Here is a 22,025-nt window from a genome sequence, read left to right as displayed (position 1 = left end):
TTTGTTCAACTGTTCATCATCAAAGTAAATGTTTATGATTTGTGTATTAAAATATGCCTATAAGTTTGCATGTAATGTTTCCAACTTCCTAAAGACAAATATAGAATTTATAAAATCACTGTAAATAAAAGAGAATTTAAAAATAAATAAATAAACCAAGGTCAGAAGCCATTTACAATGGAATCGTCAGAACAGAGCTTACTTGTAAGTTGGAGACTACCTGAAGTATTTAGGAAATGAAGTTATTCTTTATTATGTAGATAATTTATTTTACCAACTAAATCCGTCTTGTTGTAAAGTGCCGTCGAGTTGGTTCCGACTCATAGCGACCCTATATAAGGTTTCCAAGGAGTGGCTGCAGAGTTTGAAGCACTGACCGTGTGGTTAAAACTGACCTTGCGGTCCAGTGCTTCTCATACAGCTCCATACCAGCATTCCTAGTCATTTGCATTGTTGTTTATTGCCTTGGAGTCGGTTCCAACTCATAGCAACCCTGTATACTGTTTTCAAAGAGCAATTGGTGGGTTTGAACAGCTGACTTTGTGGGTAGCAGTGCAGTGCTGATCCTATGGCACCACACCAGAAGCTCAAAGAGGAAGTTTAGCTAAGGTGGAGATGCTTATTGCCTTTTAAACCCTTTGCATTTTTACTGTGCCTAAGGAGCTCTGGTAGCGTAGTGGTTACGAATCGGGCTGCGAACCTTAAGGTCAGCGGTTCGAAACTACCAGCTGCTCCGCGGGAGAAAGATGAGGCTTTCTACTCCTGTAAAGATTTACACCCTCGGAAACCCTGTACAGGGTCGCTATGGGTCGGACCCGACTCGACGGCACTTAACAACAACAACAACAAGCAGAAAACAGCCGATCAAAATTATCCATATAATATGCCTTCACATTTTCAAATTAGTCTGTTTAATAACTCCACAACATTCTAAGTGATTTAGCAATTTCATCTTATTTAGACTTTGCTCCAACTAGGAACATTTTCTAAGTGTTTGATCATATTTATTGTTGTCTCAGAATGTTTCCATTTTCATATGTTCCTCCAAAAATGGTAAACTAGAAACAGTACAGCTCTCTAATGTAGACCTGATTTACCCTGTGAAGTATGTTTTTTGGAAAGGTTAGAGTATTTGCAAATGTTTTACAGCTAGGTCTGCACTGATCAATGCTTCAGCAAGCTTTGATTCATGTGGCTCCTAACTTGTATACTTAATTCATCAGCCTGATCTTTTATCTGTAATTTCTCCTGTTGTACTCATTGAGATTTTTCCATGTTAAGTTACATCCTGATTTGGTTTAATTGAAGGATCAAGAGACTCTTGAGATGATTCAAAGCCAAATTTATAGAATTAGGGCTACTAACAGTCCTAGAAAATGCTCTATTAGAAAGAAAAAAAAAAAATCCAGTCTGGGGGTGGGGGAAACAAACAAAAAATGTGCCTCTCTTTGATTCAGGATTGATGTCCTTCTGAGTCCTGATGTCACACTGTAGGATAAGCACTGGTACTACAAGGTCAGTTTGAATTGCAGTGTTGGCATTTCTAATCCACCAACTGCTCTTCGGAAACCCTATACAGGTCTCTATAAGTTAGAACCAACTCGATGGCATGTTAACAGTAACAACACAATGTCCTTCTAAGTTTTCAGAACCTATAAGTGATAGTTCCTTTATTCCACCAGGTTTACTGGTTGTGACATGTAATATCCTAACATGAGAAAAATGAGGTGCCAAGGTGATGATTTTTATAAATAAGTGTTGAGGACAATTTCGGCCACTTACACCACTGTTTCAGTGTAAGTTAAAGATCAGTGTGTTTTTTTTAAATTCACACTCTTTCTGTGAAATAATTTCTAATGAGAAAGGACATAAGCTTTGGAACTAGAAAAACTAGTCCAAACTCATGCATGCAACTTACTAGCTCGATAATCTTGGACAAGAAGATGCTTAAACTCTGAGTACTTCCTTTCCTTTCTGTGAACTGGGCTAATATTATCTTCTTGTCAGGGTTGTTGTGAGGTTCACAGATAATGAAGTACCTACTACAGTATCTGGCAAACTGAGTACCCAATAAATAATAATGGCATTTGTCTTATTGTAATGACTCTCCTGGCAGGCCCCTAGGAAACAGACTTGCAGTATAGAGTGCCCCCAATGCTTGAGGTCTATGGTAGTTCTCTGCTATGAAGGATTTATCAGTAGTGCCCTAGTCATGAAGAACTCAAGTCTTTACATACAGTTAGGTATATAGTTAGTGTTTTTTCAATTTAATTGCAGGCATACCTTTCTTTAGGGTTTCCCTTAGTGTGGTAACTAGAGGCAATTTTTCTCCATCTTTTCTCCTAGATGTTTTCCATCTCCATGCTTCAACCCTCACCACTACCAGGAAAGGAGACAGTCAGGTCAACCTCCTCTTCCTCACAACCTAGTTCTAGAACAAGAGCAGACCACATGTTGGGCATGGCCCTTGTACATGGAACACTTAAACAACAGACATCCTAGAATAAAGTCTCTCTGAGGGTGCTTGCTACTGTTTAATATTATTGTTGTTGTTAGTTGCCACTGAGTCCATTCCAACTCATGGCAACCCCATTTGTAACAGATTAGAACAGCTCCATAGAACTTTATAGGCTGTAAGCTTGATAGAAACAGATCACTAGACCTATCTTCCATGGCAGCAATGCCTGGTGACTCTATGGGTTAGACATTGGGCTGCTAACCTCAAGGTGGGTAATATAAATCCACCAGCCACTATGTGGGGGAAAGATGAGGCTGTGTGCTTCCGTGAATATCTATAGTCTCAGAAAACCCTGTATAGAGTCGCTATGAGTCAGAATCAACTCATGGCAGTGGATTTGGTTTGGTTTTGGTGATCTTCCATAGTACTACTGGGTGTGTTCTGACCGAATAACCTTTAGGTTAGCAATTGAGGGCAAACCATTTTCCCCACACCTCACCAGTTCTTTGAGAGAGACAAGAATCTTTGATAAAAGTAACGTTATCCCCATTGCACTGATGAGAAAGTTGAGTAGAACCAGACTGAGAAAACTTGACAGAAGCAAGGATTACAGTTAAGGGCCAGTGGCCCTTACCTTGTTTTTTCCATGCCAATTTATCTTTTGCTTAGCCAGTAAGATATAAAAAAATGCACACACAGGGAGAGTTGTTTTTGTTAAGTGCCATCGAATCAGTTCCGACCCATAGTGACCCTGTATAGGGTTTCTGAGGAGCAACTGGTGAGCTTGAACCACCGGGCTTACAGTTCAGATGGCTTTGCAGTCTAGGACGCCACAGGGAAAGTAGAGGAATGCTATTCCACATGTGATCAAAATTGAAACCCCATTTCAAATAGGCTATCCCTGCATTTTTCCATGTCAGAATGCTAAATAACACTCCCTGGTGTGGTGCCATAGGATAAGCACTCAACTTCAAGGTTGGTTTAAACTGCAAGGTCAGTGATTCAAACTTACCAGCTGCTCCTCAGAAACCCTATACAGGGTTGCTATGAGTCGGAACCAACTTGTCAGCACTTAACAATAACAACATACTTTCTTTGAATATTAGTTATTGTAGTTGTTAAGTGCTGTTGAGTCAGTTCTGACCCATAGTGACCCTATATAGGGTTTCCAAGGAGCACCTGGTGAGCTTGAACCGCCAACCTTGCGGTTCAAACCAAACTTACAGTCCAGCGCATTAACCCACAGTGCCACACTAGTGTATCTAGTGTATTAGGGATGCTATGAATATTTTTAGAAAGAGCAAGGTTTACAAAGGGCTCTATTAGCTGTATTTACATGGAAGAGAATAGTGTCAATACATTTAATGTAGACAGTTCTTACATTTAACTTTTAGAACCAGAGGCAGACTTAAAAATGCTTTTCTGGCTACCTTTTGGTCTGTTTAACTAACTGCATTGTCAGAAAGATTTCTCACTCAAACTTCTCTTTTATACTCACAGATACAGTTTCAGTTCTAAGAATTACCAACTATTTCATGTTCCATTTCAGTACCTAAAGAGAGACCCCATTTCAGAACAGCCCTTGTCACCCTTTTCTCTTCCCAAGTTTAGCCAGAGACCCTACCATCTGATTTACTTTTCCTCACTTTTTACCCCTGCTTTCTCACTGCACCGCTCCAGAGATCAAAAGAATCAGCACCAAGTGGTCCCTTTCATCTCCTGGTCACCCTTTACTCCAGCCCCAGCTCAGCCACGGAGTAGGTTAGTCAGGCCATGCGTTCTCTCCAACCTGCATTCCTTGGAATAACTGAGTGAGTCCTGGAATCTTTGCACAGGTTGAGTTTTCCGTTGTACTTGCTCTGCCCAGTATTTTCCTGAATCTTAGAATATGAAATAATTAGAGACCACAGGTCTACCTCCATTTTGCATCCTTTAAAATCATAATAGCTCTTTTATTTCATGCCACTTGACTTTGTTTATTCAGTATGATCAGAGCACCATTCAGGCGATAGCAAGTCTGTTAAATATTTACCCATGAGGCGGATCTTTATACATGAATCAGCAGCACTTATCAGTGTGTGATGCCAGATGTTAGGTTCTCTATCCTTATAAGCTGAGAAACTACTGAATTCAATGTTGTTGTTGTTGTTGTTAAGTGCCATTGAGTTGGTTCCGACCCATAGCGACCCTGTACAGGGTTTCCGAAGGTGTAAATCTTTACGGGAGTAGAAAGCCTCATCTTTCTCCCGTGGAGCGGCTGGTAGTTTTGAACTGCTGACCTTAAGGTTCACAGCCCGATTCGTAACCACTACGCTACCAGAGCTCCTTACTGAATTCAATAAAGGGCCAAATAAATTGACCTTCCTAATATTGAAAGTGTTTCACACCTTAAAGCTTATCTGCACGCTAATGAAACCATTCAGAACCTGACATGACAGAGTAGGTGGTCTGTCATCTCCCAGATCAAATGAATCTGAATATTTCATGGTTGTGGTGAGGCATACTGAGGTTTGAACAAAATTAAGAATGCTTATTCTTCTACTGTCCTGGTGAACAGTCCTACTCTACATGTAACACACAGGATCACCAAGAAATCAACACAGTGGTAACTGCGTGGACTCTAGTAAAAGGCTGACCTGAGTTCAGATCACTTCCTACATGTTTGACTCTGAGATCTCTTCTATTCTCTGAGCCTTGATTTCCCCAGTGTGGCGCTGTGGGTTAATGTGCCAGCCTTCAAAGCTGTTTGAACTGCAAGGTTGGTGGTTCAAGTTCACCAGCTGCTCCTCGGAAACCCTATAAAGGATCGCCTCGACGGCACTTAACAACAACAAAATAATAATAATAATATCCATCTCATTGGCTTGCAAGAATTAAATTAGATTTTGTAAGAAAATGCCTAGAAACAAGTGCTAATTATTGGTAATCACAGAAGCAGAATGCAGAAAGATGAGTCAACCCTTTCTCTGGGTCTAGCAGCAAAACAGCTGACCTTTAAATTTCTGATACCTCTATTTCTTTCGATCATTATACATCATTTTTGTTAATGACTGTATTTCTAAATGAAAGAAAATAGAAAGTTTCAAGTTTAGAGGAGTACCCAGACAGTATTTTCATGGTGTGTTCACAGCTTAGTGAATGAGTAAGGACTCACCCTATAATATTTTATACAGGTCAAAGTCCACTATGATCAATTTAAGTTTCTTTTTCTTGGACTAGACTGTGTTAAGAATTTTCTTAATCAGTTCCCCATCCTAATGGAATCATTAGAACGTTCCAGTTACATGTGTGCCCTCTGTACACTCTGTACATACAAACTAGGAGACAGAGAACCCTTCTCTGGTTCACAGGAAGTCAGAGGAATTTTTCCAGCCTTCTCCAGAGTTTAGACTAAATCCAATCCAGTGTCTACTCTTGTTAGGTGTCGTCGAGTTGCTTGAAACTCATAGAGACCCTGTATAGGGTTTCTGAGGAGCGGCTGGTGAGTTTGAACTGCTGATCTTGCAGTCCAGTGCTTATCCTACAGCGCCACACCAGGACTTCAGTATCTATTCTAACAATGGCAAAAGGAAATGATGGTCTTGCTGATTCTGTGCAATTGTTGATTGTAGAAGATGTGTTAATGTCATGCATAACTAAATACCATCTTATAATTTTCTCAATTGTCAAAATTGCTGTATTTTTAGGTGTTAACTGAGTGGAAAAGATCAATAACGAATGTCATCCACATTGACTTCCTCACATCACTTGGGATTTTGTTGGGATTTTTTTCATTCCCACAAAGTCTAATTGGAATAAACATATAATTCACTTTTACCATAAAATTTTTCAGAAAACTGTAGCCACAGAGTGACTGAGTGAGCCTCAAGTGCTTTTAAAAATTATGTATAGTGTTCCCTGTATCACAAACTCTAGACAGAGTTCATCTCTATGGAATTGTTTAGGAGTGACTTTCTGTGTTGCTACTGTGCTATCCTGGCTTCCATTTATGATTTGTAATGGTGGGAGTTTATATTATGAATAATCACATCATTAAGGAATTGTAAGGCTCTTTTTATATCCCAATATATTACAAAGAGGCTTTTAGGGACTCAAGAAATATATACATTAAAATAAAATTTTAAAATTAAAATTAATACAATTAGGACAAAAGGAAAGTGAGATTATGAAAGAAAAGGAAATCAAGACTATTATTATACAAAATGAATGCTTAGTAGGATCTGAACAATGTATTTTAATAATCATCTGTTGACTAATTAAAAAACGAAACCAAATATTTTTGCAAATTTCTGGAAACTATTGCTGAATCAATGATTATTAACTCAGCTTTCTTATTTAGATGAATTAAATGTCAGTATTTACTTAGACTAGAAGTTGCAGGCTTCCTACCCATATTGACCTATAGATTTAAATTAGCTGCCACCGTTTAAAAATTGAGAGGTAAAAATTTTAAATCTGACTTTGTAGCTTCTGTTGCAACATTGGCACCCAGTAAGACTAGACTTGCATTCCTGCATGTCAGAAGTCCCCTGGAGCTGAACATTGGTGATCCCTGCCCGCTGTGCATGAAATTATCAGCTTACTGGAGTCCTCCTCTAGTTCTCTCCTCACATTTATACCACCTGCTGGCTGGGCCTCAGCAGATCCTGGAGTTCCCCCTGCTGTAGACCACTTGCCTCACTTAATAAACGAGGAAGCTACAGCCCCAGGCAGCTACCCAAGGAAACAGAGCTGAGAAACTGCAGAACTAGTCTCTTAATTCCTGGTACACTGTTAACACCATTGCATCTGTTCATTGTAGCTCAGTTCAGGTTTTAATTGAATAACTTATCTTTGTCCTGCACGGAATTGGGCATCATGAAAAATATAAAAGTATATGTTTCAGTATGACCTTTTGATGTTAAGATATTTACACATGTCAATCGAAATTTGCTAATTTATTCTGCTGTGAGATAAGATCATTAGTTGTTATTACTGATGTGTAACATGAACATGCAAGGAGCTCTGGTAGCGTAGTGGTTACAAATCGGGCTGCAAACCTTAAGGTCAGTGGTTCGAAACTACCAGCTGCTCCGCGGGAGAAAGATGAGGCTTTCTACTCCTGTAAAGATTTACACCCTCGGAAACCCTGTACAGGGTCGCTATGGGTCGGAACCGACTCGATGGCGCTTAACAACAACAACAACATGAACATGCAAATTTATGAAAATGACTAAATAAGAGAAATTTCATCACAAAATGAAGCCCAGGCTCCCATTATCATTAGTTCAGGCAGGTGGAGACCAGACTTTGATAAGGGAAGCCACTTCTGCTTTGGGTATTACTTCTTAAGTTGCTTGAGCCCTAAGAGACATGTCCATTGTACTCTTGTCCTTTCAGTGCGTTGGGAGGCTCCTCAGCTCTTCATATCCCAGCTTTCCCAGGAGGAGGATGTCTCATTGATTATGTTCCTCAAGTATGCCACCTGCTCACCAACAAGGTAAACATGAATCCCTTGGCTCCTTCATCTTGAGACTCCTCTTTCTCCTGTTACCAGATACACAGAACTGTCATACACGCAGCATCCATCTCAAACCATCTTCTTCCTTTAATCTCCGCATTCACATCTGCCTTTTCTACTTTGAACTATAATCCATCTATTTCTCTCTATTGTGTGTCCTCCTCCTTTCTTCTGTAAAGATTCGATCACCTTGTACCAGTCTTGTCTTCATTTCTTGACTTGCTATCTGGAGAATTATATGTCCTTTTCCTCGAGTCTGTTTTAAGCCTTAAGTTTGCTTGATCTTGCACCTTCTTATATTTTTGAACCCTTTCATTACCCAAATTGCCTAATATGTTTGTGTTTGCCATTAGATGATATCAGAAGACTTGAGAAACAAACTTTCATCTCTCTCTGTTTCTCTGTGCTCCACTTTTTTTTTGTTTTGTTTTTATTGTGAATTAAGTGATAGTTTATATGGGAGAACATCAGCTTTACATTCATCCTATCACATTTCGTTTCATTGCAATGATTATAATCCCCTCCATGCATCATCATTCAACAGCATTTGCTTCCATTCCCTCTGTTTGTTTGCTTTTTTCCTCTTCTTTTTTTGAATGTACCCTGAAGCCCTCAAGAATATATAACCATTCAAACAACCAAAGGGTATACCCTGCAAGACTGCCCCCTGACTGCCAGCACACATCCTCTCTCCCTCTTTTAATTCAGAGTCCCCATCTCTCCATGTCATCATCTCTGCCTCCATCTTTGACTTTTTAATAGTCAGTTCTTGATTCTCCCTGTTAATCACTGGGAGCAATTTTATACAGTTTTTCTCCTAGGAGTATGATTTCTAAGTCAGCTAGTCTTATATCCAGGCATGTTAGATTGCCTGAAGCTTTATCTTAGCTGCATTTATGAGCCATTACATTGGCAAGGAGCTGAGTTTACTTTAATGACTGTTAGCTATTTCCAAAAAGTGTAAGAATATACATGGTAATGTCCCGGCCAGTGTATTTATCCGAAAACTATAGACATTAATCCACAAGTAACACCGACTCTCTTTCCTTTCCCACATGGATGGTGACTCAGTTTGTTTAATTGCCAAAGTGCTATTTTCTTTGCTCCTACTGACTTGTTCACATTGGCTAGGCAAATAGATCTTTTGTTTGTCTCGTTCATTCAAGAGATAGCTCATCTCTATATAGAAAATATTTTTAAAGTGCAATAATATCTCAAAGGCTTCGTATTATTTTTTAAATGTCAGAGAAACTAAATGCTGGCAACTCTGCAGTCTGTGGGCCTGGCATAGATTCCAGGGCATTGAATTATTATGGAGTAACTGCTTCTCATTGGACCACATCCCCCCAGCCTCTATCCTCCTACTAAACTGATCTGAGGAGAAAGAATTCTTATTTACATTCTGGGGCTTTGCACTGCCTTCAAATCTGCGTCCCAGTGTTATAGAGAAAAATGCAAATGTGGTTTTCCAGCACTAAGAAGAAAAGCCTGTTTAAAGCTCTCCAATTGAGATTAATTTCTAGTCATACATTTTCCTCAAAAAATAATACCGTTTTCCCAGAAATACAAGAATCAGTCCATTTTTCTTATCTTGTTCTCCTTCATTAATTTCACTTGTCTTTTACAATTGGTTTTTTTCTTGTGTTTGCTACAGACAAGGACAGTATGGGCTGCTTTTAGAAACAATCTCTTCAAATGAATTTCCATAATTACATTGGAATCTATCTTTATAGCCAGTTTTGTTGTGGGTTTTTGTTAAAATGGTTGTCTGTTTTGAAAATCAAGTATACAGAACTGTTTTCATCCCCCTTTTAAAACAAAGCCACTTAAGCAAACTTATCATCTGTTTTTCTTCTCCCAAAATAGCATTTCTGAACTTGCATTAAGGCTGCAAAGTAAGCACTGTTTTTATAAATTGACAGAAACCTCTATTATAAGAATAGATTTGTTTTGCTTTTAAAGGGTACAAATAGCTATCGGTACCAATTGTGTCGAGATTATTGCAGGCATTTTACCTCATACTTTTGTTAGCCGTGGCAACTCAGTGGGACTACAGCCCTTACAAATCAGTTTTGGGGAGGGGGGAGTTCTTTTTCTCATTGTTTCTTTCAAGCATTATGAGGACATTGTAAGGAATATGTTTTCTTGTTTGAAGGTGATGGATAAATGATTAACTTTCAGATGCCTAGTTTAATGTGTTCACAGATTCTTTTTTTTTTAAGAGAAACTGTCATTTAGTGATAAGGTAAATTTAAAAGGCAGAACAAAACCCCCTATTATACCATTCCTTATTTTGAATATCAAGAATTTAGAAAGAAAGAATTAAGCATTAGCCTGCCTTTTCAGTAGGATTGTAGTTCAAGCTACTGAAATGGCCCTACTTGATGAGAGAAAGCTCCTGTTCACTGAGAAGGCTGATAAATGCAGAGGACAGACAGAACTCAAAAAATCACCATTCTGCATTCCTTAATGAAATAACTAAGTCAGACAAGAGTCTCCCAACAAAGAAACAAACTTATTAGGTAAAAGGTTGATGTTCACACGCTTCAAGTGATACGCCCATAGATTACTCACTTTGGCAAAGGGGACAGAAATATCTTTTTACAGTGGAAAGGTCTGGCTGTCACAACCTTAGACAAGCAATCCAACTCATTACCTTCTGTGAAAGCTTCTAGCCAAAATCTTCAGCCAGAATCGAATCATACCTTTAGCTCTAACTTCCAGTTTATGAGGAGTCAAGAGAATCTAGAATACAGTACATTTTACAAGACAATTGAAAAGCCATTGTATGTGTTTGCATTCATGCTTGTGCACACACGTATGCACCCTCATGGAGGTCATGTTGTTGTTGTTAGGTGTCATCGAGTCGGCACCGACTCATAGCGACCTTATGCACAGGTAATGTTAGTTAGATTAAAAAGACTTGAAAGATATACGGAGCAAATGAAATACCAGGTTCTTGGTTTTACCCTGCTTCTTTGGAGACCATTGGGAAAACTTGAACATGGACAGGTACTAAATAAATTCAGAGTCTTGGTGTGGTGCCCTGGAGTGATGCTGTAGGGTCAACACTGGACTGGTAACAACAAGGTTGGTGGTTCCAATCCCCCAGCCACTCCTTGGAAACCCTATATAGGGTCACTGTGAGTCAGAACCAACTGGAGAGTACTTAACAACAACAATAAATAAATAAGTTCAGAGAATGATTGTTCAATCTGTTGAGTATGATCATTGTATTGTACTTATGTAGGCGAATGCCCTTGTTTTTTGGAGATGCATGCTTAAGTATTTAGGGGAAAACTGTCACGATGTCTCTAATTAACTTTGAAATGTTTCAGCAAGATTGACTGATAGGTTAATAGATTGGTAGGTTGGTAGAATGACTGCCTGAAACAACTAGGCAAATATTCACAGTTGCTGAATATAGGGGATGAAAATATGAATGTTCATTTTACTATTCTACTTCTTTTTAATTTTTCATAATAAAGTATTTTAAAATCATTAAAAAATCTACTATTCCACTTCTCGATGTTGGGTTCCTATTTCAGGTGCAGTATGTGATTCAAGGATATCACAAAAGGAGAGAGTATATCGCCGCTTTCCTCAGCCACTTTGGCACGTAAGTTCTCCTAGATAAACTCTATTGTTGATGTCCTCACTAAACTCTATTGTTGATGTTCTCACTTTCTCGTGACCTAATACAGAGGTTTGGTTAAGAAAATAGCACTTAGTTCCTACCTGTACAATACCATATTTGTTGTCTTTGGTATGGTGGTATGTTACTTATACCAAAGCTCCCTGGAAGACATAAATTTAAAAAAAAATTCATTTAGCACATAATAGAATCAAATATCTTCCCTGACACAACAACACAACAATAATAATGCTTCTTGTTGGCATAGCACTCTCCCCTCGATCAGCTCACAGGTAGGTGCGATTGGCACATGTCACTGAAAACAGTCCTGAAGCTCTGAAAGATTTAGTAACTAGATGGAAGTCGCACTCCTAGAAGAGGTGGAGTCTGGGCAGCACCCCTATTTCTCCAGGATTCTAGTCTCCTGACAGGAGTGCCCCACAGATTTGGGGAGGAAACGCAACACTAAATAAGGAAGCTGTGACTCACACTTGAGAGTAGGCGTTGGAAGAAAGCATGGCCAAGGAAAAAGGAAGTGTGGAACTACAGTTACAGAGTGGGCATTTCCCCCAGGACTGCCCCTCTGTGTTTGCGTATCAGTGGCTGTGCTCCTGGGCAGCTCTGTTTCCTTAAGTGACATCAGAGACCTGATCAAGCTGACTGATACTGAGCTATTTAGGCTTAGCTCAGTGGGAGAGGGGATGCATTTTTCCTCAGTCTTCTTGAATGGTGGAGCATTCTACCCATATGGGGACAAAGTTACGATATTTAGTAATAGTTAGAGTGGGGGTTTTAGTGACCTGTTTGTACCCCATCTGATTCCAAAGAAGGTTTATGAGTATATATATGTAAAGTAACACATAAAAATTTTAAATAAGTAAAAGGAGAAATTGGGATAAAAGGAAAGCAGGAATAATATAAAATGAAGTCAAGAACAAGATTCGCCATTCTTTGAAAATTAATTTCACAAATTGTAGTATAAATATAAGCAAAGTTTATGACTTCTCAAAACAGTTGCAAAACATTTTCTTACCATGCAAAGTAGAAATTTTCATTCCTCCAGAGTAGTAGTATCAATAAATAGTAAGATTGTCCCTCACATACATCATTACTAGTGATGATTTCTTTATTTTATGTTTGAACATTTTGATAAAGTTCTTTGAATAAGAACCAAACAAAAGAAAACAAAGCCCACTACTATCGAGTTGACTGTGACTCCTAGTGACCTTCCATAGGGTTTCTGAGGCTTGGCATCTTTACTAGAGCAGAAAGCCTCATCTTTCTCCCACAGAGTGGCTGGTGGGTTTGAACTGATGACCTTGCAGTTAGCATGCCAATGCTTATCCAGTGGTCTTCTAATTTTTGAGTAAGATAATCTTCAGAATATGTAGTTCTGAAGTTAGAATTTCAGTTAGAAAATGAAGAAGCTAGCACAGTGACCTCAAAATAGGGTATACACAGTCCAAGGCTTACATAATTCACTCCACTGGTGTAAAAAAAAAAAAAAATATATATATATATATATGAAATTTGCATATACATTTATGTTTAAATCATATTCTTTTTCAATGTACATTTTTGTGCATGTTTATAAATATGCTTGTAGTGCAGTCCTGGTATGGTGCTATAGGATAAGCAATGGACTGCTAACCACAATGGACTGCTAACCACCAACTGCTCCTCAGAAACTCTATACAGGATCAGTATTAGTCAGAATTGACACTTCAGCACTTAACAACAACACAGTAACATAGTACAGTCATACAGTTGTTACTATTAGTTGTCAAGTTCTTGACGTCCCCATGTGTAGAGTAGAACTGCTCCATAGTGTTTTAAAGATTGTGACATTTCCGATCATTCCTATTCCCTCTGTACACAGGGTTGATAGGGATGGGCAACTTAGACATTGGCTACCTAGTGGGGGACAATAAAGGCACAAAGTGACTGGCTTATGAGTTTCTAAGAGGGAGTTTAGTTTCAGAGTGTGGGGAGGGGGGAAGTAGAATCCCCACTGAATAGTTTTCATCTTGTCTAGATGGGTCTGGTGAAAAGAGATGGGGATAAGATTCTTATGACTCAATAGTGAGTAAGTGTTATCATGACTAATTGCAATTGTCATAACTGTAAAGGTAGAAAAGTTTTTTAACAAAAGTGGGGGAATAGTTAATTTTACATTCCAGGAACAGAGGACCCTAGGACCATCAAGGGAAAAGAGCATGAGTGGAATGTGGGACCCTATCCAGAGAAGCAGCAACACCAGAAATGGAGGCAGAGATGGGGACATGGAGAGAGGGAGCAGCTGAGGACTCTAGACTCATGGAAAGAGAAAGACTGTGTGCTGGCAACCAGGATGAAGGCTTGCCGAATGTGCCCTTGGGTTGTTTAAATTATTGTATATTCTTGAGTGTTTTTGTATACACACACCCCCCAAAAAAATCCAGAGGGAATAGAAGCAAATACTGTTGAATGATGATGCATGGAGGAGATTGTAATCTTTGCAGTGAAATGAAATACAGTAGGATGAGTGTAAAACCCATGTTCTCCCATATAAACTATCACTCAATTTACAATTAAATAAAAAACACAAACACCTATAAAATGAAAATACACACACACAAAGATTGTGACCTTTCCAATACAGATCACCAGGTCTGTTTTCTGCGGCACTTCTGGGTAGGTTCAAGCTGCCAGCCTTTAGATTAGTAGCTAAGTGCCTAACTGTGCAAACAACTGCATAGAAAAATAATTTTATATAACTGCATTAGTTCAATCCCACCAGCTGCTCCTCGGAAACCCTGTACAGAGTCCCTATGAGTCAGAACTGACTCGATGCTACTTAACTTACTTAACTAAATAATATACTTTGCTACTCTCTGACTATGTCATATGCATAATAAAAAGGAATATGTGCTTATTTTGTGGATGGGATGCAGGCTCTAAAAAGTTTAGATATCAGTGTTATAACATATTGGGTTGATTATAAATTCACAGTAATATAAACTGGTGAATAAAATAATTGACTTAAGTCAGAAGATCTCAATTGCATACCCGTTATCTTTGAGCAAATCACTTAGTCTTCATTGTCTTTTTCTGATAGCATAGTGGTTACAAATTGGGCTGCTAACCTCAAGGGTGGCAGTTCAAAACTACCAGCCATTCCACAGGAGAAAGATAAGGCTTTCTGCTCCTGTAAAGATTTATAGCCTCAGAAACCCTGTGGAGGTCTCTATGAGTCGGAACCGACTCCACAGTACTCAATAACAACAACATACAATGAGTACAACTGAACTTTTCTGTTTAAACTGTGAGGTAATCAATATCAAAGGTCTGATTGACCTGCCTTGCCTAGGAATAAGACAATTCTAAGGACATCAAAGGCCTCTTTACGTAGAAAACCCAAACCAAACACAATGCCACTAAATTGATTTTAGCTCACAATGACCTTATACTACAGACTAGAACTGTCCCCGTAGTGTTTCCAAGTCTACAGATCTTGACAGAAGCAGACTGCCACAACTTTCCCCATGGAGCAGCTGGTAGGTTCAAGCCACTGACCTTTTGCATAGCAGCCAAGCACTTAGCCACCGTGCCATCAAGGCTTGTGCTTTGTATAGACTGGTTATTGTTGTTAAGTGCCGTCAAGTCGGTTCTGACTCATAGCGACCCTGTATAGAGTTTCCAAGGAGTAGCTGGTGAGTTTGAACTGCCAACCTTGTGGTTCAAACTGATTTTGCAGTGCCCCACATGAACCCACAGTGCCACACCAAGACTCCTTGTATAGACTAGAAAGACAGTTATTCCATCATCTGCATGATTATTACGTTATGGTGACATCCCCCTGAGGGAAGTGGTCGGGGTGAGCCTACCAGAATTCTGTCATGCCCCATGTGAAAACTGGCACCAGCCATCCCGCCCACAGCACTCTCAGCTTCACCTCTGGGTTCAGTAAATCATTTCAGCTCCATACTCACAGTTAGGAGGTGTATGAGGGAAACTAACAAGTTATAATTCAGGGTCAGAAATGCTCAGGGCACAGTTCTAACAAGAGACCCTCTTGTCTGCCCTACCCACAGGTCTCTCTCGGGCTCTTGGCCTGGCTTCTACCCTGCTCCAGCAACGGTACTAAAAGCTCTTTTAGGGCGCTGTTTGGTGCTCACAAGGCACATCACTCCATCATAAGCCTCAGCTGCAAGGAAGGCACTCAATTCTAGCTCCATGAGTCAGCAAACCTAGCTCCACCCCAGTTAAGTGCCCGGAGGCACCCCACTCTACAACATAACCAAACTCACTCAGCTTTAGGTGCCCTGTGTCTGAGAAGCCCACTGTTCTCTCTAGGGCTCTAGCACCACTTGCTTCTGCTGCCGCCACTCCCGTACTGCTACTCTGGTGTCACAGCTTTCTGTCCCTGTGTCATTGCACAGGGATCTCAGGGTCCAGAGCATGAGCGCCATTCCTAGCTCTTTCTTGGTGGTAGTGAATTCCTACCTCTGCTTCTGAAATGGCTCATTTTATACCCAGCAGGATGGCAAAATTGACCAATCACAGTTAGCTCTGCCAACAGTAACTCACACCGGAATCATCAACATCTTCCCTCACCTTCTCTTACCTAGACCCCTCAGGAAAAAGTTTGACAGGAACTACTAAGATATGACTAGAAGAGATAGGAAATAATTCCCTGCAGACACCAGGTGTTCTCCCTTGACACATGATATATGCATCTCCCTCTGCACCAGTGTTCACTCAGCAGACATAGCTACTTTGTCTTGAACCCAGTGGGGAGAACAGGAGGAACAGAAGTGAAAGCATCCAAGTACTGTTGAAGAAAAGTAAGAGGGAGAGCTTCCAAAAGTTCATGGAAAAATTCCATTATCTTTCAATTCAATTTTTCCACAAACTTTTGAAGCTAACCTTGTATATAATCCTAAACTTAGTTATATTGTTGCTCGTTAATTTTTAGTGCCCAGTGAAACTAGACTTAATTATCACTATACAAGCCCATGGTGACATTTGGCATTATAGTTATCATTGCTGACCCGACTTAATTTTTCCTTTCACTATTAGCTAATAACTAACATCTGTGTAGCATTTTATGCTTTATCTTGTTTTTCACAACCAGACAATGATGGGATTCATAGTATTAGTCTACTTGTTTTACAGATGAGGAAACTGAGGCTCTGAAGATTAAGTTGATTTGCCTGAGATTATAATAAATAATAAATGCCAGAGCTGTTGCTATTGTTACTAAGTGTCCTGGAGTCTGTTCAGACTCATAGCTACCCTGTATAGGGTTTCCAAGGTGCACCTGGTGGGTTTGAACTGCCAACCTTGTGGTTCAAGCCAACCCTGCTGTTCAGTACTGATCGTACAGCGCCACACCAGGACTCCGATTTGAAACCACGTGGTATCATTCCAAATCTCCTGCCCTTCCTAATCTAGTGTGCTCACTTACCTTTTCATTTTAAATTAAATAACTGACTTTAGTAATATATTTTTCAATTGGCCCCAACTCTTTTATATATTTTGTGTGTGTGTGTGTGTTCATTACTTAGAGGTGTCGTGGAATATGATGCAGAAGGCTTTACAAAACTCACTCTGCTGCTGATGTGGAAAGATTTTTGCTTCCTTGTACACAGTGAGTATACTTTTGTTATCAGCATATATTTTTAAACATTCTAAACCACGTATAATGAGTATGAGAACCATTAATGTCTTGAGTTAGTTTCTTTTAGTTCAGTATATTTTTTTGGTGCGGTCTTAAAAAGAAAATATCTCTAGACCAGTAGTTCTCAACTGGAAATGATTTTGCCCCTTCAGGGGACACTTGGCAATGTGTCTGGAGACTTTTTTGATTGTCACAACTGGGGGAGAAGGTGCCACTGGCATCTAGTAGGTGTCATTGTTGTTATGTGCCATCGAGTCGGTTCCAATTCAGTAACCCAATACAGGGTTTCCAAGGAGCGACTGGTGAGTTTGAACCACTGACCTTGTGGTTCAAACTGACCTTGCCATCCAGTGCTCATCCTATAGTACCAAAGTGCTACTCCTTCAATGTGTGGGACAGGCCTCTATGACAAAGAATTACCTGATCCAAACAAAGAGCAACTTGATCCAAAATCAGCAGTAGTGCCAAAGTTAAGAAATCCTACTCTGGACAGATTTCTTTTCCAAGGCATCTTTCCAGAATCAGATTTCAAAACTTTTAGGATTACTCAAAACATACTTGCTTCAACTATTTGGTTAACATCCTTATTAAAGGAGAAATCTGCAACTTTGATAATATGTAATATATAATTTAAAGGTGAGACAATGTTTAAATGTGTCCCCCACATCACTTATCATTGCTTTTCTACACTGGATTTAAATATTTGTTGTGATATCAATCAATCAATCAACCAACATTGGTCCAATGTTCTCTTAATTGATAATTTATGAGCTCTTTTGTTTATTTCCTTGTTATATAAGAGGCTGACTTCATTTAGTATATAGAACTGTTCGGTACCTTAATAAACTGGTTCCAAAAGAGAAGCTCTGGCCTTATTTAGTCAAGGCATCGAGCCTCAAAAAATACTAATTTTGGGTGACTTTTCTTCTCCAGCAGATTTACCTTCTTGAATTTGATTTCCTTAGACTAAAATAATATTTTAATTAGTTTGTTTTACTTTATTTCATACCAACAAATAATGAGGAAATAAATTTTCTTTAAATATACATAGTGGTAGAGGGAAGAAATCCTCTAATTAAAACCTTACTATGGTATAATTTCCTCATATGGATGCGAAAGCTGGACAGTGAATAAGGAGGATCGTAGAAGAATTGATGCCTTTGAGTTGTGGTGTTGGAGGAGAATACTGAGGGTGCCATGGGCTGCCAAAAGAACCAATAGATCTGTTTTGGAAGAAGTGCAGCCAGAGTGCTCCTTGGAGGCCAGGATGGCTAAGCTTCGTCTCTCCTACTTTGGACATGTAGTCCGGAGGAAACAATCGTTGGAGAAGGATGTCATGCTGGGTAGGGTGGAGGGTCAGAGAAAAAGAGGAAGACCTCCAATGAGATGGATCGGCCAGGTGGCATCATTGATGGACTCGGGGGTGGCAGTGGTGGTGAGGTTGGCCCAGGATCGAGCATTGTTTCGTTCTGCTGTGCATGGGGTCGCTATGAGTCGGTTCCGACTCGATGGCACCTGACAACAACAACAACAATGGTATAATTCACATAGTTGGCTGTATTATTAAGGAATTGGGCCTCTGTGCTCTTTAAGTGTACCCAGCTATTACTATTTTGTAAAGCAGGACCTTATATTGAGCTCCTGTGTGGTGGTGGTTGTTGTTAAGTGCTGTTGAGTTGGTTCCGACTCATAGCGACCCTGTATAAGGATTTTGAGGAGAGGCTGGTTGGTTTGAACTACCGATTTTGTGGTTCACAGTATAGTGCTGATCCTACAGCACCAGACCAGGAGTCCTATTTGTTTGCTATTCATAAATAGGGCCATCTTTTCAAATGCATCTGAAAAATGCAAACATAACACTTTATATTAATGATGTAAATGGATAAACAGAGTTGGAGAGGTAAAGATTTTAATCCTGGGTGTGTCTCTGACTAATTATGTGACCTTGTTCAGATGACTAGGACAAACCTACCTCTGCTTTAGTTTCCTCATATGTATATTGGGGATGTGGTCATCAGGTTTTTTGGAGACTCAGGTCTGCAAGATGCAGTCAGATGAAGAGGAAGCCTCACAATTAAGACCTCTTGGCCATCTCCTCTTTGCTAACAATCTTCTATGGCCCTGCTGATCTGATGTGTGAATGCTTATGATACTGCATCAGTTTGTTGAAAGATTTCGATTTGTATTCTGTCAATTCCTGGAGCCCTGTTTTTCACCAGTGCCTTCAGTGCAGCTTGGACTACTTCTTTTAATACCATCAGTTCATGATCACATGCTACCTCTTGAAATGGTGGATATCAAGCAATTCTTTCAGATACAGTAACTGCATATTCTTTTCATCTACTTTTGATGTTTCCTGCATCATTTAATATTTTACCCATGATGTAGTTTTGTTGTTGTTGTGTGTCGTTGAGTCAGTTCCAACTCATATTGACTCTGTATAGGGTTCCTGAGGCTATAAATCTTCATGGGAGCAGAAAGCCTCGTCTTCCTGTAGTGGAGTAGTTGCTGGGTTTTAAATGCCAATCTTTTCGTAAATAGTCCAGTTCTTTTCCTAAAGAGCCATATAAAGTTTTAACTTCATTTAAATGAAGCTAAGATATTAAAGTAGTCCTGGTGTGGCACTGTGAGATAATGCACTGGACTGCAAGGTCGGTTTGAATCACAAGATTGAGAGTTCAGACTCACCAGCCGCTCCTCAGAAATCCTATACAGGGTCACTATGAGTCAGAGCTTACTCGATGGCACTTAAGATAATAAAACAAGATTGCCAAGTCAAAATTCTATTTATAACGTCTTCCTTAAGTTTCTAAAATAAAGTAGAAAAAGTGAGTTGAGTCTCACAAATTGGTTGATTATGGTCCTGTCACTTGGAGGCACTGGTGGTTCTAGACAAGACATCAGAGCTTTCACTTGAAAAATGAATCTTCTATTTGCAAAAGCCCAGAACCACTTCTAATTCCTCTTTTGAGGTGTTGCTCAGAGCCAGGTAGCACATAGCTTGGCCATTCACACCTTCTGTATGTGACTGTGTTGGGAGAACCAGGGGACACGCTTTTGTAATTTTGTGTGAATCACAACTAAAAACTGTCAACATATGTGTTTTCCAAAGGACAGGGAAATCAAAATAAAGTCTGTAAATTGGTTTCTGCTTCTAATGACTTTCCGTTCCACATTTGGTCCCAGTTTGTACGCAGGGGCACATGAATGATGGAAAGCCCTGTGGCTGACAGCTGTAGTGGCCCCTGTTCGTCACCTTATCCTGTATCCCACACTGTGTCATCTGAGTTGGGACTCTGTCCCTTTGTCACATGGAATGGAGTATATTTCTCCAGTTCACATGACCTATTTTGGCCAAGAGAATAAGGGAGAGAGGGGTACTAATACTGAGCCAGGCCTCAAGAGGCTTTTGTATCTCTGCTTGGGCTTCTGCCCTTGGCCTAAGGAGAAATGAGTGGGCCAGCCCACTGTTCCCTAGAGGATGAGAAACAAGAGGGAGCCAAGTGTCCCTGGCTCAGACCAGACAAGCCAAGATTAGCAGAGTTACAGCTGAATCCAACTTAGATTATAACTTCAAAGAAGCCTAAGAAATATATGTTTATTATTGTAAGCCATTGCATTTTGAAATGGTTGGTTTCATAGCAATAGCTAACTCGTACACCATTTAAAAATCAAAGTAGCTGCTCTTACCACTGTTATCAAGTCAACTATGACTCATAGCGACTCTATAGGACAGAGTAGAAGTGTCCTATAGGGTTACATGATTTACAGCCTCTCACACTTCAGGAAGCTTGAAGTTGAAATGAGGAGTGATGGCTCCAGGAGAAGGCTTTCTGTCTTTGTTAACTCTAGGGAGACAAGGGAAAATTCCTTGTGTCCTTTCAGTATTTGTAGGCCAAGCATTCCTTGAAGATCTCTATGGGCCTTGATATCATTTTGCTCATAGAATACTTCATTACTGCAGATTGAGGCTTGTACTTTTTCTTCAGTTCTTTCAGTTTAAGAAATGCTAAGCATGTTCACCCTTTTTGGTTTTCTAACTCCTGGTCTTTGCACATTTAATTATAATGTTTATTTTGTCTTCTTTTGAATTTTCTGTTCAGTTTTTTTACTTCCTCATTTCTTCTAGTTGCCTTAACTTCTCTACTCTCAAGAACAAGATTCAGAGTCCCTTCTGACACCCATTTTGGTCTTTTATTTCATTTCTGTCCTTTTAATGACCTTTCACATTCATGTATGCTGTTCTTGATGTTATCCCACAGATTTTCTGGTTTTCAGTCAGTAGTGACTAATGTATCAAATTTATTTTTCAGATCATCTCTAAATTTAGAATGGATATAGTCTAGGTCAATTTTGGTTCTGATGTATTGATCATTATTGGTGATTGGAATGCAAAGGTTGAGAGCAAAGAGGAAGGATCAGTAGTTGGAAAATATAGCCTTGGTGATAGAAATCATGCTGGAGAATGCATGATAGAATTCTGCAAAACCAATGATTTGTTCATTTCAAATACCTTCTTTAGACAGCATGAGAGACGACTATACACATGGACCTCACCAGATGGAATACATAGAAATCAAATTGACTACATCTGCGGAAAGAAACTATGGAAAAGCTCCATATCACCAGTGAAAACAAGGCCAGGGGAAGACTATGGAACAGACCATCAGTTACTCATATACAAATTCAAACTGAAGCTGAAGAAGATGAAAACAAGTCCACGAGAGCCAAAATATGACCTTGAATATATCACACCTGAATTTAGAGATCA

At 39.6% G+C, this 22,025-nt stretch overlaps 1 protein-coding gene across 2 annotated transcripts in view; it reads left to right on the top strand.

Annotated features, from left to right (window-relative positions):
• The window catches only part of BRE (brain and reproductive organ-expressed (TNFRSF1A modulator)), a 746,464-nt gene that overhangs the window by 597,413 nt on the left and 127,026 nt on the right, over nt 1-22,025 (top strand). For both annotated transcript variants that reach the window (XM_006835176.1, XM_006835177.1), the window contains exons 8-10: nt 7,838-7,937; nt 11,507-11,577; nt 17,142-17,224. In XM_006835176.1, the coding sequence (XP_006835239.1) occupies nt 7,838-7,937; nt 11,507-11,577; nt 17,142-17,224 (254 nt within the window). The remainder of the gene's footprint in view (nt 1-7,837; nt 7,938-11,506; nt 11,578-17,141; nt 17,225-22,025) is intronic.

Source organism: Chrysochloris asiatica, unplaced genomic scaffold (genome assembly GCF_000296735.1).
Source record: "Chrysochloris asiatica unplaced genomic scaffold, ChrAsi1.0 scaffold00016, whole genome shotgun sequence".
In the NCBI taxonomy this organism is placed as follows: domain Eukaryota; kingdom Metazoa; phylum Chordata; class Mammalia; order Afrosoricida; family Chrysochloridae; genus Chrysochloris; species Chrysochloris asiatica.
Note: the sequence above shows the minus strand (reverse complement) of the source record. Positions and strands in the feature narration are given on the sequence as shown.